This window comes from Empidonax traillii, unplaced genomic scaffold (assembly GCF_003031625.1).
Source record: "Empidonax traillii isolate 1590-97213 ecotype Southwest subspecies unplaced genomic scaffold, ASM303162v1 scaffold172:size1107868, whole genome shotgun sequence".
Classification (NCBI taxonomy): Eukaryota; Metazoa; Chordata; class Aves; order Passeriformes; family Tyrannidae; genus Empidonax; species Empidonax traillii.
Window position 1 is genome coordinate 1,013,719 of NW_020955365.1, and position 26,208 is coordinate 1,039,926.

The window sequence follows — 26,208 nt, forward strand, 5'->3', positions numbered from 1 at the left end:
CCCCCATTTGAATTTTTCCCTTCTCTTGTAATGTACCTAAATCCAGGCCGGCAGGTTAGTTCCATGATCTGTAAAGCAGCATATTTTTTCAGGTTAGAGGAAAGGCACATGGATAACTGCATCTCTGCCTGCACCAGGCCTCCACATATGGCGACTGTGCAGAGTTGCCCGCTGTATCACAGCTGCAAATGGCACTGTGTTCTCCTCCCCACACGTTCCCCAGGGCTCAGGCTGTTGAATCCTCCGTGGATCCCAGCAGCCCCTGCAGAACCCCATATCCTGTCCACATACAGGTTGAAAAGTCAGACCCTTCCACTTCCCAGCCTAAACACATGGGTTGTGTGTGCACTCCAGGTTTCTCCCTATCCCTGTTTTATGAGTATTATATATTCTTCATGTGTCCCACCTCCCACTCTTCCTAGGCCAGAGCCCACATTTTATTACCCTGTTAGGGGCTTAGTGTGACTCTATGCCACCCATGTCATGTATTTTGTATAATGTCTACATCACCAGCCTTTTATGCCTTTTTCATGCCATTTTCATACCTTTTATCTCATAACTGAGGCATTGGTAGTATTACTATCTGTACCTTTCAGACAGGCCTGGGATAGTCCATTGTTGCTTCCATAGGTACCAGAAGACATAGCATTGGTGCAGTCCAATGCTGGTTCCTTTATCTATGTGGGCAACTGCAGACAAATGCCAGATCTTTGGGTCTGCTAATCAGCTATCAGGACAAGATCTTAGTTTTCCTGGTTTTTGTTTTGTTGCTGCTAATCACTGGAAGGAATAAATTAATCTCCCTAAGAAAAAATGTTCAGTCTGCTTTCTTATCCATTAAATAATAGGGGCCTGAAAGATTGTGTTTTAAAATACAGACGTGATGTTTTCAGCATAAATCTATTGTGCTCTAAATATTCTTTGGCATTTTGGAATTAATTGTGGGTGTTGATCCTGGATGTATCATGACTTCCTATTGCAGTCAAGACTTTATTTTTCTTGGCGAGATTTTTCTGTTCTTTGGCTGAGAAACAGAAGAGACAGACAGTAACTTACCCCAGACTGTTGATGAAGCCTGTGGGCAGAGCTGGAGAAAGAGCCCAGATCTTCTGCATTCAGATCTCCTGGACTTTAGCCATATGGCCACACTTTCTCTTCACCATCTCCATCTCCCTGTGACTCTCAGTGGCTATTTTCTTAAGTTGAAATGGCAGTCTTTTACCATGTATCAAAGGCTGCCTTGTTTGCTTGCTCCAGTTTGGCACAGCTGAAGCTTGCCAGTGAGACCTGTCCTCCTGGACAAACTGGCCTAATCTTTTGGGGGCTGATGGTGAATGTGCTTCCTTTCCATGTGGCTTTCCCAAAGCAGTTATAATGCTTTCTTGGATCCCTGGGCATTCTGGATTTCAGACCCCATCTTATAGCAACATTTTCAGGTTTTCTCCTCTGTTGAGGTCCTAGCAATAAAGAAAATATTATGTTAGGCAGATATTAGGTAGATGGATTTGCGTGGTAAATGTTTTAATATTATTTTAAATAATTAGCAAATATTTGAATATTATTCTATTTAAAATATTTTATTACGAAGATATTAAGAAGATATCTTTGCGTAATCAAGACACATCTATAGCAGGCAAGAGAAAAATGTGGATGAGCCTTTGCTTGGTACGTTTTAGTCTTGGCAAGACAGTAGCAGAAAGGAAGGTACTGTTAAAGTGAAAGGCTATTTCTCATGCTACAACTGAAGTAGTAATGCTTATATCAAATGATTAACTCTCTTTAAATGTTTGTTAGTCTTCTTCTCACAGACCCATTCTGTCCTTCAGGAATCCAGATGCTGCCACAGTTAATGTCTCTTCCAACTGCTTCCATCTGGCAGGTCCCTAGCATGGAAACAGCACATCTTTGGTGTCTCTGCTGTGACCTGATAACTCACGGCCACCGCACAGGGACACAAGGCACTCTGCAAAGAAACACCACTCCCACAGAGGAGCAGGCAGGAATAAGGGGATCTAAGAATCATCCCATTAGGCTTGTCTGCAGTATCCCAAACCAGGGTGTCTTCTTTCTGTCTTGATTTCTCATCAATAGCTTGGAGACTCTCAATGGTACACGATACTCCACATGTCCCCTCTCAATCTCCAGGGTAGGGCTGGCTGTAAGTGCACCCTCCTCCCCCCTGCTGGCTCCCTGTCTCTGTGCAAGTGACAGGGCTCTCTGACCTTGGTGTGATTTTATTTCTCTTTTTCCCCATCCCATGCTCTGTAGGCAGCTATGTCCCAAGCTGGTGCTCCCAGGGGATGTCACATTGCACCTGCCCCAGGCACTCCTTTTTAAAAAGAACAAAAATCCCATGCAAAGGGAATACAGAGAACCCACCAGGCACTCTCCATCAGAGTGGTGATGAAGCAAGACTTCAGCAACACAAGCAAATGGATTAACTGCCTTGCCTTAGGGGCCCTGTTCACCTTCTGAATCTTGAAACTGGTATTTCAGAGGAGTCCTTCTTGGCAAGCCTGGCCTTTTGATCTAGGACCATAAACCCCTTCTTTTAATAATAAAGATAACTGTATCCAGGACATTTCAAACTTGAGAAACTGCTCTACCAGCATTTTACAAGATAGGGTGGGATTATTTCTGTGGTTGTTCCTATGTAAATGAGGTGCTTTGTGTGTCTGCTTGTCCTGCCCCCACTTTCAAATGATCAGACACACCCACAGCAGGGCAGTGGTCTCTAAGGTATTAAGGCACTACTGGTTTTGTTAGACTAGGTGTTGGGCAGAGGGGGAAAATCTCAAAATCCGCATCATTAGCTTTGTTATGCAAGGGGTACTGTAGTCTTTGTCATAACATGCCCTCACATCCTTGCTGGGACCTTAACCCACCCAGGATGAGCTGCTTGGGAGCTGCTCCTTGCTCCTTACCGGTTGCCTTGAATGGCACTGGTGTTCTCCAGATCACTTCAGTGCCCCTTCTTGAAAATTCATGTAGGATTGTTTACTTTGATTTGGGATAGGTTCATCTGAACATCTGTCCTTATGCTGGGAATCCATCGAGCATGCAAAGCCAAAGCCCCTGAAGTAGCTGGCTTCTATTTCTAGCCATGATGATCAGCCAAAGGCTTGGCGCTGCTTTATTTATATTTAATATATTAAATCTGTCTCTGTGAATTTCTCTGTGACCGACAGACATGCCACAGATGGGCGACATGTGTGGGAGGAGAGTCTGTTTCTGGACAAGCACCATCCCCCTCTGCTTTTCCCCCAGCCCCACCACCCACTTAGCCAATTCCCAGGGAACCCATTCCCAGGTCACTGACAAAAGCAGCAAAAGCTCCCAGTGAGAGCAAGAAGGAGAGGGTTGGGAGGAAAGGCAAGGTTATCTGTCCTAAAATGCTCCCGAATGGAAAATGGAGACACTAGGGTCCTGAAATGGGACCCAGGGAATCAAGACCTCAGTTTGCTTCTTCACTGGTTATGCAGCTGCTATTGGTAACTGCTTTGTTCTCTCATTTGAGCTTTGTTGTGCATGTTCCCCCTGCCCCTCTCCCCAGCAGCTGGGACGCCTCTCTGTGAAGCTTTCCTGGCCATGGCACCCTCCTGCAGGCTCTTCCCCAGGGCCAAGCAGGGCCTGGAGCACTTGGGAGGTGGCAGTGCCATATCTGTGGTGAAGGGGACAGAAAGCCTGGAGAATGGGATGGGGCTGCTGTCATAGTGTGTCCCACTGGCCAAGTGGAGTGCTCAAGTGAGTGGTGATGGGTCATGCAGTGTGACGGAGGGGGCAGGCCCCTATCACATCCTACAACTGAAGGCAGGTCATGGTCACATCTTTCTGGAGGCTGGTGTGAGTGAGCTGGTCCCTGTGGCTGGAATTAGCATCTTTGCCTTGCCTAGAGCTGCTGAACTGGAGGTTCACCTACTTTTGGATTTGCTGTAAACACAAGGTACTTCTGGGGCTGTTCTTCTTTCTTCCACCCTGGGAATGCAGCTGGCCTTAGCTGGTTCTGATGCTGCTTCCAGTCCTCAGTGTCCTGCATACAGTTCCTTTCCCTCTGATACCTTGGAGAGCTTGATATGGGGATTTAGATATAGCTTAACTGAAATCTGTGTCTTCTGCTACCTGTTCAGGCCTGCAAGTGTATTTTGTTATTTTATTCCTATTTAGCAGCTTAAATTACCCCCCAAAATCAAAGCCTGCTGAAATCAAGTGCAGTTCAGACATAAATGTATGAGTTAGCTTACAGAGGTCATACCAGTGTGGTGGCTGTCAAGAAAGTCCCTGTGCCCTTTTCCCTGATCTCCTTAGGCACTTCACTGCAATTGTTGGACATCAGCTTGGGGAGTGGGGTTTTGTGTCACCCAAAGAGTAGCTTCAGGATAGAAGTGCAGAAGAAACCCTTCCTGGGGCCCAGGAACTTTTCAGGGAACTCACAGAATTCAGCAGATTGCAAGAATAAAGGACAGCAACCACCAGGCAGACAGGGATGGGCAGGAAACAACCTCAGCAGCAAGACAGCAGGAACCTTTTTCTCAGAAGCAACTTCAGATCAGCTTTGTGCTGCAGTGCTGTGTGTTGCATGGAGGAGATAGAAGCCTGATCTGAGATTTTGGGTGCTCCTGGTCAGGCAAGAGAGAAGGAGCTACAGCCAAGCCCTCAGCTGTCGCCCCAGCCTTGCAGATCTCTCTTTAGTGGCAGTACACACTCCTTGTAACACTTCTGCTGTTTTACTTATGGCGTCCCTCTACGAAAGTGTAAACCCACTGAGATAAATTATTATGTTCTTGCTAACTCAAGATCTCCCCAGATTAGTTATAATGACAGCAGATTTCTGTTTAGCAATCCAGTGCCTGCAATAGTGGATGGGGTCAACCACAGATCATCATTAGAATGATGGCATCATTCTGGGCTAAGGAGAGATCAGATAATACAGAAGAGCTCCAGGGGCTGAAAAACAGAGTGAACTTGGGACACCTGTGTATCATCTGTCAGCACCAAGCCCCAGGCTTGGGAAGGCCAAGCAGTGATAAGAGGGTCCTTGGCTGAGGAAGTAGTTCTTGCCAGACAGGCCTCTTCTCCTATGGAGGGATGAGGACAGGTATGTAACCACACGTCTCCCTTCTGGGGCTTGTACAGCACTTTGCACGCACAGGACCTTACTCCTAATGAGGTGCCAGGTGACTCTAAAGAAATGACTTACTGGAGTCCTTACTGGAGTTGGCTGTTCGTTTCAGGTCTCAAAATTGACAAGAGTCTTTTTAGGAGCTAGTGAATATGTTTTATTTATTGTGCAGTACTGCTGTTTTATCTACTGGGTCCTCCAGCAGGTTCACTAGTTTCTCCTCCAGTTCACTAGTGAAATGAGCATCAAGAAAGAAGACGCCTATCTCAAAGAGCTGAAGTGACAGATAGATGGTTGGCCAAGTAACATAAGGGAGGATGTGTTCTACAGATGTGTACAGACGTTTGGTATATAATAGATGCACAGCAGAGATTCTTATTCATTTTCTGCTGTATGAAAATGTATGGTATTAAACAACATTGTCATTAATCTTAGGCTTAGCCAGCCAGCAGGGTTGTGTACCCAACATCTGACTCATGCAGTGTATTTTGCTGATAAATGTACAATAACATTTTCCAGTGCAGGCATGGATGTAGGTGGGAGACAGTGAGAAGAGAAATCCCCAAAAATACAATCTGGTTGGTGCCAGGAAGTATTGTAAGCAGATCCTATTACTGGAACAGAGGAAAACATTAGTTATAACCCAGGAAGGACAAAAGTGTCTTTGTTGGCAAGAATCTTTAAAAACAGATTCTACTGTGGAAGAAGCTCTATACAGCTTCTAGGATTCTGTATTTTTATGTAATTTTTGGCACCTGTATTGAGTCTTAACATGAAATCCTTTATCATGAATGTGGAGAAAAAAGGTAATTTCAGCAGAGCAGTTCCAAACCAGCTTTGACCAAGCAAGTGAAGGAGAATGTTGAATCCAAAAGCATCACCTCATGCTAGCAGCACTAGAGTCTTACTCTTTTTCTTGTACATTTGTCCTGCATTTCCTCCCACTGCCTGGCTAAAAAACCAGTGAGACAAAATGGAAAGAGCTCTGCTGGGATTTTAGTGATCTGCTAATCCAGGTACTATCAATATGTGCTTTTGTTATATCCCTTCTTATGCCTTCCTTCCTAGTGCTTCCACACCCAGAACTCTTCTTTGTTCTCCATTTATATTTTTTTATTATTTCCTTTATAATTTAAAGGAGTTTATGATCACTAATGACAAAGATCCCTGGCAAAGTTGTGAATTCTGGAGTCCAGTGCCATTTTAGGAAGACGGAAAAACTAATCTAAAAGATCTGATTTATCATAGAATCATAGAATATACTGAGCTGGAAAGGACTCATCAGGATCATCAAGTCCAACTCCTGGCCCTGCACAGGACACCAGAGGAATCACACCATGTGCCTGAAAGCGTTGTCCGAATGCTTCTTGAGTTCCTTTTATCTTTCCTTCTCTTTTTAAAATTCTTTCCTGCTTAATGAGAACACAAAATTTCTAGATAAAAATAATCAGTTGTCAAGTTTAATACAAACAAACAATAAGTACATATCCAAAGAGCATATAATTAGTGTGTGAAATTCATTGCTAAGGAAGGTTATCAAGTTGAATGGTTTGACTACATTGTTATGTTAGTAATGTTAATATCATTTGTAGTTATGCATGGGAGGATAAGAGTAGTCAGATTTAATGCTTCAAGAAATAAGAATGTCTTTCTTCTTGCCACAAACAGCATTTCACAATTAGCTGGGTGTTGTGCATTTCCCCCCACCCCCTAGCATTCCTTTGTACTCTATCAGATATTGACAACAGAGGCCAAGACCAGGGGCTTGATGTGTCACAGAAAAAGTTATTTACTTACTAGAGACAAAATTTATGATCCTTTAGATACTGAACTCGAGATAGAAGAAATAAACATATATAATACTAGAGGGATGCTTGTAAATATTTCAGTGGCATCCTGCATTCAAGACAGACAAAACACAAATGTTTCAGTCCAATCTTGGCTTCACAAGGGCAGGCAGATTTGGGATCTTAGATGCTATCAAAGTTTGTGTTGAAAAAAAAGAGGCATTATTGTTATTTTTTTTATTTACCAGATGGATAAGAAGAGTGAAACCTCAGCTGCTTTCTTATCTCTCTGCATGTCTGTACAGGAAATAAGGCGGGTAAATCTCATCTGATCCCAAAGAATGAATCAGGTCAGGACATTTTTGTGTTCATGTGGTGAAGCAAAGGAAATGAGAATGGAAAAGGAAGAAAGATTTCTGCTCCCCTTTCCCATAAGAGTACAACCCAGAAGCATGCTCTGTTTATACAAAGTGTGAACTTTTTGCTTGCTAGGTTTTTCATGGGGTACCTGAAATATAAGCAATTCTAGTTACTTAGATGGGTTATTTAAGCCCTACACAAGAGCCTCTGCCAATGTTTTCAACGTCCAAATAATATTAACATTATCCTGTGTCTTCCTTCCTTTCCAGACCAAAAGAGAAATATGCTGATCAGTGTATGTGAACATGTGTGGGTGGGTGTGGGTGAAGCCAGAGGAAGCAGCAGAGTTAGCTCTTAGTCCTTAATGTTTTGGTTACTTTATTCAGTGAACTGAATAACCTTGGTCTGGCTTCTATGAAATTTTAGTCTTCTATGCTCATGAACTTCCTATTACCAGTAATCTTTTTTCATTGTTTCAGCCAAACACAGCTGTTCTGGGAAGTCCTGGCCAAACAGAGATAGTCAGTCTTTAAAGTAACTCGGTGACATCCCATGGAGGGTGCTGAGTATCGGAGTTGAAGGCTTCAGCCACTCTTTTGCAGCAAGCTGAAATGGAGAGCAATGAGCTTCCATTAGACTGTACTGCTGACTCCAAATACTCCTGCATTCATACCCAGACTGTGACTTTTCTACAATATTTGGCTTCTTTTGGAAGTCTGATAGATTACAAGGAGTAACTTCGAGGATCACAACTGCACAGACTACGGCTGTGAGGTTGTGTCTGGATACTAACCTCTGAATTTCAGTAGATGAAACATTTGCCACCACCAACATAATACAGTGGCCAAACAAGTCCCCAGTTTACCAACCAACCAACCAGCCAAACCTGACAGCTCGCCAACTGTAAATTTCTTTTTATGATCATTACTAATGTGGAGACAGGACCAAAATCTGTAGGCCAGTGCAGGTGGAAGAAGAATTGTCCTCTCACCCTCAGCCTTTCTTCAGGGAGGAAGGATCTGGGCCTATTTATGGTATTTATTTTAAGTTCTGCTCCTTGACAGGGGGGTCCTGAGTGACCAGTTGTCCCAGAGCCCTGAGTGACACCCTTCAGGCTGCAGGTGTGCTCCACATCCATGAGCAGGAGAAAGTCCCTGGAAGTCATTACATAAGATGGAAAGGGGAGCTTCTAAAGTGCACCCTAGCCCAAAATATTGGAGGAAGCAGGAAAGAAAATAGCTGTGAGCTGGTATGGGAACCTTCCCCACCCACAGGAGACTGACACTATCTGTAAGCTTAGATGGTAGTTTTTACAGCACTCCTAAGACTACACATGGATTCACTTTGTTAGAACCAATGCGTATTTTCACATTGGAAACTTTTATTTTTGCAAAAAGTTGTAATGCTGGAGGCAAAAATTTTCTCAGGGGAAAGGTCAAGACAGATTTCAAATATATGTGTTTAAATATTTTTGAGGAAAACCCCCAGCACTTACTTTTTATAAAAATTAACTTTTTTCCCCATCCCCAGCACTTACCTGTTATGAAATTACTCTCTTCTCCCCATCCCACCAAGGAAATGGAAACTAATCATTTCAGTTATTTTGCAAATAATGTTTGACTGCTGTGAAACTATCCTGTTTATGTGCTTCCCCTTTCTTTTAACCTTTGGAAATTTTTAAATCTGTTTTTGAAATGTGTCTTTCCCAGGTTGAACTAGCATTTGAACTAGTTTTAGGGTTAATTTTGGGTAGCTGAGTAAGTTTGCTGCCAGAACTAACACACATTCAGATATGTATATCAAGTTCTTTAAATGCCTGAAATGTGTTCTGTTTATTTTTATATTATAGTCTTTTGACTAGCTTCTGTGTTTAAAAAACATCTCTCTTTCTAAAGCTTAGTGTCAGTATGCTAGTTTTCAGCACGATTTATTCCATGAGGTTGTTGACTTTAATTAGATTGTGGATACTTGGACACTCTTACTTAATGGCTCAATTATACTTGCCTCTTGGATCAGTTCCAAGGTATTACTTAGGACTAAACGAAAAAGTAAAAATAAAATCTTGTTTTCTCATGTGCTGTAGAACTAGTTGTTCTAAAAAGCACTTGTTTGTCATATTGAGAAATCTCTTCCTAAGCCATAGACCATGTGGTTGCTGACTAACTTCCATCCTGAAACACAGGAGCAAGCTTGAAAAGGGCTGTCCAGATTGGTGAGTCCAGTTAATTGATACTCCAGGCAACCTAGGTTTGGAACCCTGCTCTGTTGCAGAGCTGATAGGGTTTTTTCCCCTTACTGTAGTGCTCAGCAACTCTGCTGAAGCCTTCCTAGCATGAGCTGGGTACTAGGTGAGGGACACATAGATATGGATCATGGCCCTAAAGACACAGAGGTTGGAAATGAGATTTATCCTAATCATGAGAGCTGTGGACTGTGAAACAGTCCCTGGAGGGGTACTGGAAACAGAACATAATTGCTAGTTCGCTGTCCTGCTGGAAAAGCCTTGCGGACAATGCAGAGGTGGAGAGGCTTGGTGCTTCCCATAGGCTACGGTCTGTCATTTTGGGTGTGAGCGCAAATCACCTTGTCTTGTTAGTCCTCATCTATTAGCACTTCCCACTGGAATTATTCTTCCATGAACAAAGGTGACTTGAGCCATACAGAAGGATTCAGTGAAACTAGTCCCAAGAGAAATCAAATTAGTAATTTCTCAACATTTCTCTTTTTCACTGCTTAAGCTTCCACCCCATTTGTCTGGTTCCTTACCATCTCACAGTTTTGGATTTAATGCCCATTTTCTCCAACTTAAATAAGAGTTTGTCAGATGGCACCAGAGCCAAAGGTTTGCTACTACCTAAGTAGATGAGGGTGACCAGATCTTCTGAGTCCTGATCTCTTTCAGGGTGCAGCATGTCAGGGCTGAATATTCAGATGACCTGCAGAGTGGTAGATGAGGGCAAGAATTGTCCTCCTGTTTGCTCTGCTTTTCAGAAGTGGTTCATGACCAAGTGCCCTGTACCTTGAAAACAGTTCAAGGTTGATGTTCTCAGGCTCTGAGGACCGACTGCTGCCTGTACAAGGACACGAGTAATATGGTTACTTTTTGCAACAGATAAGTCTGAACTTTCCCAAAACTCATAGAGTATGGTAGGAGCTAAAGATACAACCCTTGTACAGGAGCCTGTCACTGTTCTCTGTCCAAACATTTCGAGGTTCTTTCATTCCACGCATATGCTATTATTTTCATTTTGCAACTGAGATTGCCATCAGGTTACGCTTGATTTTTTTCTGGACCAGACAAGCCACAATCACCAGCTGTTTAATTAATGAATAATATGATGGAATTTCTTTCAAAGCACTAATTCTGCAGCTGGTCATCCCCTCCATTAGATATTACAAAGGAATTCTTTACTGTGAGGGTGGAGAGATGCTGAAAGATGTTGCCCAGAGAAGTTGTAAATACCCAAAGAGCAGGTGCTGTCTGGATGGGGCTTTGAACAACCTGGGCTAGTGGAAGGTGTCCCTGCCCATGGCAGGGGAGTTGGAACTAGATGATCTCTAAAGTCCCTTCCAACCCAAACCATACTGTGATTCTATGACCGCACCTCTGCTGAGCTCAGTTCCTCAGTCTGTGACTACCCTTACTTAGGGACTGGACCCGCCAGCACCTTTGCTAATCATGCACCAGGCATGGATTTCTGCTGAGGGAGGGAGCACTGCAGCAGGTTGCTACTTGCACAGGTTCAGCATCCCAGTGTGGTGCCTGTGTGCTCTACATACACTATGTTCTAGGCAGCGCAGACAGGACCAGAAGCCCAGTAGCCCTTTCCAACAAGTGCATGTCCTGGGTTGTCCAGCAATGTTATGGGCCTGGTGTGAACTGAGAGGGTGTATCTCAGGGGTTAAGTTTGTGTAGGCCAACTCATAAGGTTTTGTCACTTTGGGGGGTTTCAGAGCCGCCTCCAAAAGCAGACACCTTTGTTATATGAGTTTTCAGTCTGACTTTAGCCTGCCACTAAGAGAGGGGATCAGACAGTTGTAAAAGCAGCATGAAGAGATGGGAGAAGGCTTCCGGCTTCCTGTTCCCTGTGGAAGACCAGGTGACCTGATTACAGCATGGCTTGAGTTAGAGCACAGGGGGGGAAGAGGGATGGCCTCGCAGCAAAGGGAGACTGGAGCTTGTTCTCAGATCTCTGTCCACTCACTGCTCCTAGGCAAAGAAAGGCAACCTGGATGTGGCTGTGCCCCCACTAGCCCCTGGTGTCTGCTCTGGCTGTCTCCCCTCGTGGCTCAGTTCCTTGAGGTTGTTGGTTTCCTGGCTGTGAGCAGAAGGTATTTCTGATGGAGAAGGTGGTACCCTTGGGGGTGGATCAAGAGTGGGAGAGGGGAGGAGTCACTGATCAATGCTAATAAATAAAAGGTCCCTTGTCTTCAGTCCAGGGTTCAGGACACCAGAAGAGCTGCACCGTCAGACAACAGCTGCAGGCTGGCAGGGAAGCAACACCTTAGTGAGTATGCAGGGACCGCCTTGCTTTTACTGGACAGCTGCTTGTTATTATTGCCTTGCTGGTGCTTCACAGCTGCAAAATGTTAGAAGTGGTTGCTAAGGCATGTGCATAATGTTGTGAGTCTCTACTCCAGCAGTAGACAGATCAGGGCTGCTTTTTTGGTCCCCTCTTTATTTTTGGGACTGTGGAGATTTCCCTGGCATGCGCAGGTGATTCGTCTTAGCTCCCTTCTGTATTTCTGACCGGTGGATGCTTCTAGAAAGCAGAGGGATTGGGCTCACTGTACTGCATGGTATGTTACCTCTGGGGCAGTCCACTGTTGCTGGGGAGGGGAGATGTGTGCTGGGGAAGTATGGAGTGCAAGGGGAGTATAAAGGAGATGTACTTTTGCAAGAGAAAGCATTCTCCGAAGGAGATCTGTTGGTATAGGGCTGCGTAGCTGGCATGTTCACCCTTGAAAAATGTATTGGCTCTGTGGTGAAAAATTAAACATTTGGGTTAAAGTGGTGTTTGTGGCTCTCTCCTGTGGTTGATGACAGGGTATGCTTGAGGCATTCTGGGATCAGCATCCTCTGAAATGTGAACGGAGTCTTCTAGAGAGCAGAGAGCTCTGCCTTGAGTAAAGATAAATAAAGAGGGTTTGGCTGGAAAGCATGTTGGAGTTTCCCACTGTGCAGCCTCACCTTCATTCCAAAGTACTCCCAGCATCTCCCTCTCTGTGCCCCACTGTTTTCCCACCGGGGTCCCTCTCCAGTCTCTCCCTCAAATCTCCTTTTCTTAGCAGCTCCTTTACAAGACACTTGGGAAACCTATAAAATCCACATTCAACGCTAAGTCCAAAACAATGAGACCTAAGGAATGAAAACAATCACAGGGCAGAGATTTTCCTTAAAAAGACTGGAGTGGCAGGGCATGGAAGGGTAGCATAAATGCTTTAGTTCCCTTCTGACCTTTTGTCTATAGCAGACTTATGGTTTTTTCCCTAGTTTTCCTCCTCATTTCAGGCTAAGCATTGATGGCTCAGAACTGAGTTGCTCTCCGCATGGGATGGGATAATGGGGAAGAAAAGCAATTCTATGTCTTTGATCTGAAGTTGAAGACCCTTCTCAGTTTCTCTCCCAGAAACCAGAGGCTTCAGGAAGGGCCGTGAGTTTGGCATTGAAAGGCTAAATTGTAAATCTTAATTTAGTAAGATTAAAACAGTAATCTTCTTCCACTGAAGTGTCATTCCTCACTGGTGAAGGGTTAGGCTCTGGCTACCTGACCCTGTAGTTCTTGGCTGTGTTACCTGCAGTGTGGTTTCACGGATTGGCCTCTAAATGTAACAGCAGTGACAACACCACAGTGGTTTGGGGAGAATGGCCTGCACCCAGAGTGCATTCACTCTGTACCCTGACAGTGAGAGATCCTGATGCCTGCATATATAGGTGGACAAAACGGGGGGTCATCACAGCTTGGATCGCACTTGGGAATGGTTCCTGTGCCCTAGGCCCATCCCCAGGCAGTGTGCAGGGTTCCAGCCCTACCACTGCCATTATGGGAGGACTGGCAGGCACTGGGTACCCACTTTCCCTCCCTACCTTTCCTCTAGCAAACTACTCCTCTTTGCTTTTCACCCAGCAGGGATGACCATCTCTGTAATTCCTTCTTTCTTCCTTCACTCCTTTCTACTTTTCCACAGAGCTGGAGAGTGGAACACTCAATATTTTGTCCATCTCTGCTGTCCTGGATATTGGTCCCAGACAAACTCTTTTAGGTGCTAAAAGGCAAGGTAATGCTCCCAGAGGCTGCTGGCCTTGGAGATTTGTCCCAGCTGAAAAGCCTTGCATTGACATCTGATGTTGGCGCCTGGTGGGGCAAGGACTGCTAGTGCTAGACCAGACAGACATCAGCTCTGAGAGATATGGTTACCTCTGCCTCCACCAAGATGTTCTTCCTTGGGCTGGAAATGGAGTGTAGGGTCAGTACTGCAGAGAGAGCCTTCCGAGAGAGAGATATGGGTGTCATCTTAAAGCAAAAATGATGATCCCTCTGGCAGAAGGGATTTATTTAGGTTGCTGCTTGTTACTCCTGGAACCAGTAGGAGAAAGGAAGGGGCACACTAGGACTGTATTTCTCCTCTAATGACTGGTGGGCTGGCATCACAGCATGAGCTACTGGAGAGCGGGGGACTGAGGGAGGCAGGAGTGTTGGAAGCCTCAGTCTCCATGTCTCCATAGGCAAAGCTAACAAAACAGTTTGGGCTGGTTGTATCCACACAGAATATGGTGAGGGCAGACCTGAGGAAAAATTAGAAAGGCAAATATTTACATTTGGGATCAACACACACCTCTGCCTTTGGACCCCTGGCAGTCCCTGAAATTCCTTCCCTGAAATTCCAAAAGCAGGCCAGCTTTCATGAGTGTGGAGTGTTCGCGACATGTTTGTCTCTGGATTATGGCCCCAGCCCTGAACTGGGAGAGGAAGGGGGCATGCCCCCTCCTTCCCAAAACTTGATTCAATATGCTAATAGAGGATGTTTTGTAATGGCTCCATAGAGAGTGTACCAGCTAGCCGTCATCTTGCCCAGGCTCTTTTGTAGGCCTCCTCCTAGCTATGTTTTCTTAATAAACATTCCACTGCTAATTTTGCAGTCAGCCCAGGATCTCCAGCTGCCCTCAGTGGGACGAAAGCAAAACACAGCAAGAAAGACAGTGAGAGATTCCTCCCTGCACTGGCACAATGCGCACTCTCATCATCCTTACATTTCTGGCTGTCCTGGTGATGGCTGCCACTTGCTACGGTAGGTGACTTTTATTACCAGGTAGAATGATAACTGCAAACCTGCAGACACTTTTGGATCTGTTCAGATATTTGTAATGTAAACTTGTGTCTTCTTTTCTCTTAACTTAATCTCTTGTCTGCTTTCCTGCCCTTGTGTCAGATCCTCCTATTCCTAATCCAGAGCTATCAGCTCCAGTCACTGGGATTTGTGGTCCAGGATGCTTCAGCACCTTCCTCCCTGTTCCAGCTCACCTCACAGACTGCTCCTCTTTCTGTCCTTTTGTTATCTGGACTACAGTAAGAGTATTTATTCTTAGGTATTCCATGTTAATAGGAAGATTTCCCTTTTTCCTTTTGTAATGTTAGCCCCATTTTCCTGTGAGGCACACAGTTCTGTACTGGTGGAATTAATATGCTGCTTCAACCAAGAGTCAAGTGCATTGCACTGTGCTAGTCCATTCCTTAAGAACACATGTAAGCTTTGAAGGTAAACATGTATCATACCCACTGTAGTGTCAGGAACAGAAGGTGAGGAACCATTCTTAAGAATCAGACTGGATGACCAAGCACAAGTCTGGAAGTCCTGACTAAAACACTACGTGGCTCCATATTAAACTCTTGAATACACTAAACTCAAATACATTCTAGGTCACACCTCTGATCCCTTTCTCTTCCTTTTAAACAGTGCCTTAAAACCTGGCTTCTCTGATTTGTATGTATGTTCTATTGATCTGCAGAGTGTGAAAGACCAAATCCTATCAATACAGTGTCTTACCACATGTTTTACTCTTTCTTTCCCCAGAGTCCCATGAGAGTATGGAGTCCCATGAGCATTATTGTAAGAGACTGCTTTACTATTTTCTTGGGTTTGAAGGGTGCTACAGATGTGTCCAAGATAATTTCCTTGTACTTTACTGTAGGGATTAAACAGGTAGAACCACTTAGCCCTAGGAAATGGAATTTACTGGGTGATGGAGTTTCAGGATAAAAAGGGAGATAAAAAGATATATCTTAAAAAAGGACTTCACATATATCGGCACAAGGTGATACCACTATTTTGCATAGAATATAATGTGAATTGGAAAACAAAATTGGCAAACAGAGCTTAGGTCTCTGTTGCATGTACCAAAACCAGGTTAACTGACACTAGAAAAGGACATGGCTCAAAAAGCTCTGGTATGGGTACGGGAAGAGGCACTGCAGAAGCCAGTTACAAAATTTGTTCTCTCCCAAGAACAAGGAGAACCTTACCCTAAGCACCTTGGAAGCAGGTGGGATGTATGGGTAGGGGGATCCTGCTGGAAGAGTGTGTCACAGAAAAAGCATGAAAGGGTGGTCTCACTCTGCAACAAGTAATATCCTGGAGAGGTTAGAGAGATGGACCGAAACTAAAAAAACCTGAACATCTAGAAGAAGGGCTTCACAAAGCAGATATTTAGAAGCACAAAGGCACATGTGGGAGCCAATATCAAAGATATCCACAGGCTCCTGAACTCTGCAACGGGATTGTCATATATCTCAAAAAGGTCAGAAGGGACCTTCTGGTAACTCAATCCAAAACTACCACACAGACTGGTCAGTGACTGCCTAACCTTAAAGGCAGAGAGACTTACTCAGGCCCTTCCTGTTTTTACCTGTAATTTCACTATTCTTGTAATTCTGAGTGTGTACAGATTTCCCACAGTCTGTGCAACTTAGAAGAGCTGTGGCAGCAAAATCACAGTAGCATTCCCCTCGGTGACCTGAGTAACAGCAGAGCAAGAGCAGTATGTGCATTTCCATACAGGCTGCACCAACCACGGGGAGAGCCTGTGCATGAGCCAGCAGGGGTAACAGGAGGGAATTTAAAAGGTCCTGGGTTTCACTGTGCATAGGAGGGCAGACAAGGAGGCTGTTATAAAGGTGAAAGCTAGCTTTTGTTGCAATATGGCATTGGAAAAGTGTCTCTCTCTATCCTGAATAACTCCTTGCCTTCTCAGATCCCTTCATCAATAGGCGAAGGGCCAGTGACTTCATACAAGCTGACACGAGACTAGGAGCCATCACTCAGGAGAGGTATGTTATGTACTAAGGACACTAAGGATGGGAGTGGGGAGAGGTTCCTCCTTGCTAAGCACAGGCTGGTACCAAAGGTGGCAGCCATGGTGACTCCTGAGAAGCCTCAGTCCGTCTCTCAATGTGAGGTATCCCTGAAGTCCTCAATCCTGGGAGAAGCAAGAATTCAGATAACAGAGAACATGTCCTTTGGTTTGGGGGCATGTCATGTTCTAGGAAGACTGATTGATTCTTCTAAAGGAAACACCAACAGAAGGAGAGGGAATGAGTGTGGGATGATCGGAAAGAAAGCTCAGTTTGAGATCTTGTTCTAGTCCTCAGATCTCAAGCAGAACTTGCATGACCTTTTCTAAATCACAGGGCCATCCGAGGGCCTCCTTGCCTCCTCCGTAAAATATGGATATAGGCAATTTCATGCGTCATGCAAGGCTTGTGAAAATAAGGACTGAAGCACAGAAGTCATCTCTTAGCGAGGCATCAAAGCAAACCTCCTGTGTACCAGGTTACCCCTTTGCAGGGTGTTTTAGGTCTTTGTTCCATGTATGGTTCTGAGGTAGAGCTGAAGGGAGTAGACTGAGGTAGGCTGCAAAGGGAGGACCCTTCCTCAGGCTGGGACAGGAGCCATTCCCCTCTCTCTACCACCTTACTTAGCCCTGAAACAAAAGGTTACCTGAGGAGGCAAAACATTCCTGCTGTAGTCACATCACCACCTGGGTGTAGTAAACACAGAAGTCAGTGTGCCAAGATCTTTGTAGCTGGATAATGGACTCTGGTGATGGACCCTTAATCCTGGGAGGCCAGGGTTGTGGGACAGGAAAGGGCTGTAGGCAGACATTTAAGATGACAGCACTTACCCCTCATCTCTCCTACTTTTACAGGATCAGGGAGCGTACTAAGGCCTCCCATGAACGTCAGAGGGAGATCTGCGAGGACTACTACCCTTGTGAACTGTACGCTTATCGCCATGGCTATGCTGCTGCTTACAAGCACTATTTTGGGAAGAGGAGGACTAAGTAAAGGATGATCTGTCCCTGCCCTGGGGCCTGGAGTCCAGGGTATCCTCCCAAAAAATGCAATGGCTCTGAAACATATTCAGTTGCTTGTGTTCCTGTATGTTATCCTGCCTGCTGCTTCTCTCCCATGTAGCCATGGATTCCTACACTGTGTTAATTAGTGCTGAGCTGATGTAGCAGAGATCAGAGAGAGTTCAGGATGTGGGTGTTTACTACACAATAAATTGCTGGTTTGATACTATCTTCTCATGAGTCACAGTATTTTTAAAGGGGGTGTGCAATTTTCCATGAAGAAGCTGAGTTTGTTTATCATAGATTCTGGGGAAAAAATTACTACCTTGCAATCATGTGAATTTGAAAGGATCTACAGTGTTTTTGTTGCAGGGTCTACAAGTTGTTTCTTTCAGAGGTCACTGGCCAATCTCAGCTCCCAGTCTTAAGACATCTTATAATGCAGTGGTGTTCAGAAGGCACTTCTTGAAAATTAAATCTGTTGTATCTTTCATCAGTTGGGGAAACAAAATTTAGAAGGCACCTATTCAATCTTAAAACCAAAGTCAGGGTGAGAGTTGGTGACAGAAAAAGCCTCTAAATTTCTTCTTGTTTATCCAGTTACCATCAGGTCATGATGTAGGGTAGGTACTCCTGTAGAAAGGAGTGTGTGGTTCAGACTTAACTCGTATTAACTCATATTTCCTTTTGCAATCCCCTTTCAAACCCCTTACTTCCACTTGGAATGATTCTGGCAGCACTAGAAGACTGCAGAAACCAATGGTGGAGAGGGGTCTTGGTGGCAAACAAACAAATAAAAGAAACCCAGGTTTTGGGGTCAGGTCCAATTTTGTTTACATAGAACAATTTAGGTTTACTGTCCACAAATCATTTGAAACCAAGATGTGTTGGCTCTGTTGCTGAGCACCTCCTGGACCACTGAGGAGTGAGCATGACTGCGGTTGGGTTGTCACCACCGCCATCACCGGGGCACCTTGCACAGCCTGTCCCCAGGCCAGACAGCACCAGTGCTGATGTGCCCAAGAAGTCAGTACTGTTCTGGGCTGGTCAGCAACCACAGCGGCTGGGACGCTCCTTGGTGTGTGGTGTGTAGGAGACATAACATCTATCTCATCTCAGCACAGATAGTTTGAACATTTATGCCTCCAGGCTCACACAGGCACCTGTAAATTATAGAAGTGGGAAAGGTTCATGGCGTGCTATCAAAGGCTATGAAGTATAAAGTATTAAGTTGTTGACTAATCTGTGAAATTAAGTCTAGAGCCAAATCTACCTGGCATATTAGAAATATGCATCTTCCAAAATATACTTCAAAGCTTTGTCAGCTTTGAAACTGAACTTTTGGAAAGAAATGTGATTGATTTATTTATTTATTGAAAACACTTCTGATAGGAAACTCTATCCTGCCTGTTGCTAAAGTTTTGTCCAAGGGAAAAAGTGAGAGATAAATGAGTTTAAGGAAAAAACCCTGTTTGTATTAGGTATATTCACACCCACACTTGCTCTGCATGTTCCCAAGGAAGTAAATCTTATGATCACCAACCAGAGCAAACTTGCATACCCTAAAATCAACAAGTCTGCAGTGTCTGGGTTTGACTTGACACTTTGACACCACCAAAACAGAAGGCACAGGGCTAATGCTGGGTCTGTGTCCACAAATATCTTGTGATTCCAACCGCCTGTTAAGCAGTATAAATAATGAATAATACCAGTGATTTCTGTGGGATTTCATTAGCGTGAGCAATAATTGAACAGTTTTAAGAGACTACATGCTGGTAAGAAAGCTTGGGAAAAACTGAGAAGACAAATAAAGCTATTTGAATTACTAGAATTGTATATTTATTTATTTATTTTATTTCAAGTATTCATCTGGAAGCACAACTTTCCTAGAATACCTATTATTTTTAGATATTTATTTATTTTTAAACTCTTGCTCTTTTGCTGTAATAATATATATACAACAACTTCTGCTATAAGTTGTTAGTATATATATATTCATCTTTCCTGGACTGTAGAGAAATTAACTTTGGGTTTTTTTCATCCTGAAAATTCTTTAAGATAAAAGACTGTTTCTAATAATTGGCAAAATCCCTAATGGCTCTGACTGTCCTTGGGAGCCTTTTAAACTGTACTTCTGTAACCCTTGGAAACATCCCCTGCACATGGGTCTGAGGAAGACTGGATAGAAAGTGGAGGAAGATTATGAGTACTGTGCTGTTTGTGAGACATGGCTTTGGGAACTTGGATAGTGGGTTTGGGATTGTTGGGGGTCATTGATAGATAGGCTGTAGGAGAGCCCCTACAAAGCTCTTGATGTACCAAGCAACTTTAACCACTGCAATCCCGAAGAATAAAACACTTTTAGAGTCTCAATCTTTATTTCATTTTTAGACAAGAAAAGTCAAAATAAAGCTTTGAAACTCGGAAGATTTCCAGCGAGAAAAAAGAAAGAGCCTCCTTCAAACTAACTTCCAAAGTTCTCAACAGTGTAAAAATCTCATCTCTGCAAAGTGGTTTCGGTGAAACTGTGAAACTGTCTGAAAATCTACTGTGTTTGCCCTATGCAAACTGTTTTACATGTTTCTTTACCTTCAGGGGAATGAGTCAAGGAGGGGTGGGGAAAAGGGTCACCGCTGGGTGTGCCTGGCATCTCTCCTGCCTTTCTAACATAACTGAGTAACTTTGAAGTTATAAGAAAGATTACTTTTTTTTTTTTTTTTTTTTTTTTTTTAAATCCAGTTGTTTTTCTTCAACAGTCCCATTCGAAACCTCTGATAAAATCTTCTGGAAATGCCTCGAGTCCTGAGATGGATGTCAAAATGACTGCCAGGATCCAGTATCCCCTGGCCCAAAGGACGGGTTTGTTTTGGAGTGCAGACACAGGAACACAATCCAGTTCCCCGATCTTTCCAAGCAATCACAGGATATAAACTGCTGCCCAAAAGCAAGCCCCGGAGAACTTCAGTAACCTCCAGGAAAGCTCTGAGGTTAGGGAGACTAGCACAGCCAAAGAAGACATGAGGAGTCTGCTGGCACTGCTGATCGTGACTCTGGCCGTGGCAGCACTCTGCTGTTGTGAGAAAGGTAAGGGGACATCTTCCCAGGAAGGCTCTTGGGATCACTGCTCAACCCTGCAACTTGCCACCAGCCTCCCTTTACTCTGGGACAGCTTTGGTGGGGAGGAGATGTACCACCAGTCATTGTACAACTTCAGATCTCTGCTAGAGAGATAGTCAGGGATGAGACAGGGCTTGGGAACAGAGGGACCCATCTTTTGCCAGACACTTTCTTCCACTGGTCAACATCCACTCAGCCCCCACCTCAGTTGCTTATTGAATTGCAGCAGAGAACTTGAACATTTTATGATGTTTAAGAATTAAACAAGTTTATCGTTTAGGTGAAGTGACAAAGGTATGCTGGATGCTCACTTTTGAGTAAGAGGGTTGAGCTGCAGGCAGAATTGTGTCAGCCACAGGGATAGGGATTTTGTGCCTTGCCAGTCCTGGAGTGCTGTAGGATCACAGAGATAGGCACCAAGTCAAGCTTCCCCCTGCAGGTAAATGTAGGATGTGGAGAATTGGAGGGAAATACACCTTCTTATTCCTGTTTAAAAAACAGTGAGTTGTCCCACTGAGATGAGCACATCACATTTGAAGGTGATTTAGTGATGGTGACTGCATGATGAAAAGATAGTAATATAGTGGCAGCTCAATAATTGATGAAGAGAGAGGGAAGAGGGGAAAGATCTGAAAAATGAGTGCTTTCCTTTACATCAAGAAATGCAACTGATCAGGAGAGAGATCTGTCTTTTTCTGTATTACCTCATTCTGATTTAAATTCTGTTCAGTCCTTGGCATTGATATGTCATGATTCAATTCTGGCAAATATATTTTTTAATCAGTGTTTTCCTTCTCTTTCTTACTTTTTCACTCAAGTACATATCTGCCTTTTTTTTTTTTGTCATTGTTATATTCCAGAATGCTTAATGGCCTAGGAGTAACTCCTAATTTTATTTTATCTTAAATCAAAGGAGTGCATACATTGCTTAAAAATAGAACTACATATAGCACTTTTCGCACAAAATTTTTGTTTTGTTTTTGGTTTTTTTTACTGTGTGGGTTTTTTTTTTGGTTGCTTGTTTTGTGGTTTTGTTTGTTTGTCTGTGGGTTTGGTTTTTTGTTTTTGTTTTGGGGGTTTTTTTGTCTCTGGAGTTCCTCTTTGTGCCAATAAATACAGTTGTGCCAAATACCTGGTGGCTTGGGTGGAACTGATACTGTTGGAAAAAGGTATGGTGAAACAGTGGAAGAAAAAAATTGTGAAATAGAGCAGTGTGTGAGAGCCCAGGTTAGGAGCTCTTAGAGGATGCTTTTCTTGCGTTTGCAGGGGGCACCACAGATTAAGATCAGGATTGAATACAGAAATACTGTGTGTAAATTGCTCTTGAGAGAGCTGGTGGGCCAGGTACCTCAATCTCATGCCAGAAAGCTGTGAGGACAGAGATGTTGCTAATTTTTGGATCTATTCCTCTTCCCTATCAATGGCTTGTGATTTCCCTCCAGAGGAAATGTACCTCTTCCAAAGAGAGAGGAGACACTAAGCTGTATTCATGTTCTGTCAAAACTGGGGGGGGGGTTGTTCAAATGGTCCCCTAGCTCTACTTGTCCCTACTCTTAGTAAGGGTGGGAAGGGAGAAGGAGTAAGGTTTTTCTCCTCCTTTCACAGTGGTTATATGTTTGTTGTGTCATTTAACCTGTCTCAGAGGAAGTTGAAATTAAACAAATTGAGACATTATGGACGAATTTTGCCGTGTTGGTGAAGTCTGTCTCTAAATGGTGGGTGTTAATAAAACTCTTTTGGGAGAAACAGACCTTCTAGGTAAGTGGGGCGAGCTGGGCCCAGCTAGTCAGTGGTATGTTTCAGTTACAGAGTACAGCAGAGGAGGATAGTCTAAATCAGCCCAAGCAGACTCTTTTCTGTCTGTCTGTCTGTCTTCCAGATCCCAAAGAGCCTTCAGGATCTCTCAGCGCTGACAGTGAGTATAGCACTGCCTCCTTTCTCCCCTTTGACAGGTTCAAGGGCTGAAGAGGAACCATGCTGAGTCCCTCTAGCTGTTTTCTTTTTGCTCCCCGAGTGCTGCAGTCCCCAAGGTGCAGCAAATAGGGGGGCTACCTTTCACACTTGAGCAGGTGACATGAGGGGGGTCACTGTCCCTACAGGCTAGCATTGCTCCGGGTGTGCTAGTGCCATAGCCTGCATCTCCACAATCCCTGAGCAATCCTCTGGTATCACATGAGTCTTGCAGCTTGTTAGCTGCTGGATGCATCTACACTCTGTGAAACAGGTTTGTGTTGGTGGAGCAGCATGGCCCATCACCCTGCTCTGAGCTGGCTTTCGAGGCCTATCCAGAGTGACTGCTGTGTCCCCAGATTGTTGAGGGAGCAGAACCTGCCCATGGCAATGGACTGTGGCATCCCTGCCAAATCCCACAACATGAGGGATTTGCAGTTCCTCTTGTCCGTCACCTGGGACATGGGGATTTGCACACCTTGGGGTGTTCACAGTTTTTGCAGCAAGCTGATCCTGGCAGAAATCTGTATGGAAAATCCCTTTCGTTCTCCCCTGACTCTCCTTTCTCACACGTTAAAGGATAACATTGCTGCTGAGGAGCATGAAAGCTGGTATTTTTCCAGTGAGCCAATACAAACACAGATTGGGAAAGAAAAAAAAAAGCAGTGTAAAGAGTGTTCAGGGAAAGGTGGTGGTTTCTGACAGCTCATTAATTGGCAGTTTCTGTGTAGTCAGTATTTTGATCCAGACTAAACCTCAGCTTGCTAGAGAGGGCATACCTCTCACCTCCAAAGAGAAACAGCCAAACACTTAATGATGACGAGGGAAGGAACAAACTCCACCATCTCCCCACAGACAGAGGTCTTAGAATCTTCTTTCCCCCAGTGACAGCAATGACTGACATTCTGGTTTCCATGCTGAAGTGAGTATTGGTGTGCAGCTGCCTGTGCGGCTTCTGTGCCAGCATTTCTGCACACCTCTGCTGGTGTGGGATGATTCCATGGAGCGAGGCTGTGCTGTGCTGAGCCCTGGATGGGGATGGGGAATGAAATGCCTCAAGTTTGTGGGGGGCTTCAAAGCACCATAATGTTTGCACAACCACGAATCAAGGGAGCAAATAAGCAACAAGTAATGGCGTGTTAGTGGAGAGCAGGAGCAAATCCTGTTTTAGCTGAAAGATCTGTCATGTTCTCCAGGTCCTGAACACTGGAATCTTGTGTATTTCTCCCTGGGTGTATTTCTCCCTGCGTGATGTTTACTGTCACTATGTTGTACTCTCTACCTTTCATGGAACCCTGTACATGTGAGCATTGGTGTTACTGCCTGTTGCTTATGGCTTATTGGAAGCAATTTAAGGTCTGGTGGTTGGTATCCCATATCACTCTCACTTGAATCACAATATAGAAAGAAAGCCAAGACTCTGAAGTTAAGCAGACCAGGCAGAGAGGGTGCCATTCTCTTTTCTCCTTATTCATATTTTATGCCTTCTGCACATTTGCTGTGGATTCAGATCATGCTGTATGATAAGGGAATGGAGTTTATAACAGAAAAAGCCTTTGCTCCATGGAGATGTGAAGGCTGCAGTGAAGAGAGAGCCCAGCTGCTGGGCTTTGAAAGGATAGTGTGGTGGGGAGAGATGAACAGGCCATTAGAATGCTATGTAACAGTCATCTGCTTGTGAAGAGAGTAGACTTTCCATTTTCAGAGGTTAGACTGGTCTCTGTGTTTCATAGACCATGGCCCTGATCTCTAACCTGCAGTGCTCTCTCTTGGTAGGCATCAAGATTAAAAAAGAAGTTGCCAATGCCTTTGTGAAGAGACAGAAGAGATCCAGCCTCTATGAACGGTAATGACTCAGGAGTTGGGCTGAGCGCTGGACTCTGGACCTGTTTGGAAGAGGGGGAGGGAAGGCAATAGGACATGAAAAGGCATTATTTTGTAGTACATCTATGTTATTACCTTCATGCTTTGGAGGAAAAAGGTTGTAGGATACAGTAATGGATAAATGGTTATTTTTGCATTAATACCATTCTGAGAGCTCATAGCTTGACTCCAGTATTCCTCCCAGGGAGAAAGACAATCCTAACTGTCTGGGCTAGCAATGGGGACAGAAGTATACAAGTTAGAAGCTGCTCTAACCTACAGGGTCATCAGAACCAATTTCCAGGATAACGAGAATCACAGAAGCTTGGTCATTGCCTCTGGCTTCCTGCAAAGGAAGCACAGCTCTGTTGCAGGAATGAGGATAGATCAGAGTGGCTGTTCTTTCTAAAGATGAAGATCATACATCTACTTGTGCCGAGATAAAGATTTGGAGAAATACTAGCTATTTGAAAAATTTGAAGTAATGCAAGGGTGTTCTTCATATGTTTCCTGGAAGGGGTTGTGAACGTACTCTCCTGCCTACACGGGATTTTTATTCAATCCATCTTTGGACTGGAAGGGTAATGTTGTTTTTAGATAATAGAAGACTGGGAGGCCCCATCTGTAGAGGGAAGGATCACGGTATTGTAGCAGAGGACTGAGCTGATGGTGAAACCTGCAGTGATTAAAATCAAGATGAAATTCAGTAGCAGCAGTTGTACTGTCTGTACTGACAACCCCCTTACAGGTGGGGCATTGTAAAAGTAACTTCTGCTCTAAGCATTTATTAGGAAGGACAGGGGTAGACAGACATCCTGGTGTATTAGTTGATGATGAGATAAGGTTGATCCAGAAATATGAATTCAACAACATGCAGCAGAGTATTTACAATACAGAAATAAAGTAAAAATTCATGAGGTAGTGGTGAGACTCCTGTGATGTTGTGTACAGTCTTCAGGAAAGATTAATCAAACCTAGAAGAAGACCTAAGAAGGGCATCCAGAGCTGAGACTAAAAGATTTGGGCATGCTTATCCTGGGGGAAAAAAAAAAAAATTAGCTGTGTGGGGCTAGTGTTGTTGTCTACAACAGAAGTGAGGATGATGAGAGAAAAGTGATAAAGCTAAAGGAAAATAATGGCTAGTGGGAAAGTGAGTAGAAACTGAATAAAAATAAATGCAAGCAGGAAATAAAGAATAAATATGTAATAAAATTAATAATACTAACAACAAAAAAATTTATCTGCGTAGCTGGGGAATGGGATTGAAGGCAAAAAACCCCCCAGACTCTAACTGCTTTTGTGGCCTCCTTTGCTGATGAAATTTCCAGAGCAATTGCTTTGTGTTGGGTTCAATATCTTGTTTGTTTGTTTGTTTGTTTGTTTGTTTCCCAACATTGATCAAGTAGCCTGGTTATATGTAAGTAGATATTTAACTAGATATTTAACTCAGCATGAGCAATCCTCTGTTGGGGCACCCTGGAGTATCACTCCTTTCATGTCAGTATCAGGTGCGTGAACCATCTCCAACTGCATTGACTGAATCTGCAGAATGGTATCTCTGTCTTTGTCTACTCCAGGTACTTCGAGTATTATAAAAATCCAATGGAGCAGATGCACGAGCGCTGTGAAAATTATCCTCCCTGTGACTATCTCTCTGACCA

At 44.0% G+C, this 26,208-nt stretch overlaps 2 protein-coding genes across 3 annotated transcripts in view; both read left to right on the plus strand.

Annotated features, from left to right (window-relative positions):
• Window positions 1-11,579: 11,579 nt before the first annotated feature.
• On the plus strand, window positions 11,580-17,848 carry MGP (matrix Gla protein). Of its 2 annotated transcripts, XM_027885817.1 has the most exons (6): window positions 11,580-11,598; window positions 11,702-11,774; window positions 14,408-14,556; window positions 15,340-15,375; window positions 16,517-16,592; window positions 17,471-17,848. In XM_027885817.1, the coding sequence occupies exons 3-6, from the start codon at window positions 14,496-14,498 to the stop codon at window positions 17,607-17,609; spliced, it is 312 nt and encodes a 103-aa protein (XP_027741618.1). In that variant the 5' UTR covers window positions 11,580-11,598; window positions 11,702-11,774; window positions 14,408-14,495; the 3' UTR covers window positions 17,610-17,848. The 2 variants fall into 2 exon arrangements, with proteins under 2 accessions (XP_027741618.1, XP_027741619.1); XM_027885818.1 differs by lacking the exons at window positions 11,580-11,598; window positions 11,702-11,774 and adding an exon at window positions 13,527-13,545.
• A 2,700-nt stretch (window positions 17,849-20,548) lies between these two features.
• LOC114058449 (osteocalcin-like) overlaps window positions 20,549-26,208 on the plus strand; it is a 6,997-nt gene continuing 1,337 nt past the window's right edge. Inside the window, exons 1-3 of the mRNA XM_027885819.1 lie at window positions 20,549-20,701; window positions 22,614-22,649; window positions 24,461-24,530. Coding sequence (XP_027741620.1) covers window positions 20,635-20,701; window positions 22,614-22,649; window positions 24,461-24,530 — 173 coding nt within the window. The 5' untranslated portion in view covers window positions 20,549-20,634. The remainder of the gene's footprint in view (window positions 20,702-22,613; window positions 22,650-24,460; window positions 24,531-26,208) is intronic.

Excerpts from the sequence above, each read along its gene's own strand:
- MGP (XM_027885817.1), top strand. The coding sequence starts at position 14,496 with ATGCGCACTCTCATCATCCTTACATTTCTGGCTGTCCTGGTGATGGCT. Across the intron at positions 15,376-16,516 it reads GGAGTCCCATGAGCATTATT|ATCCCTTCATCAATAGGCGA; the intron begins GTAAGAGACTGC and ends TTGCCTTCTCAG. Across the intron at positions 16,593-17,470 it reads GGAGCCATCACTCAGGAGAG|GATCAGGGAGCGTACTAAGG; the intron begins GTATGTTATGTA and ends CTACTTTTACAG.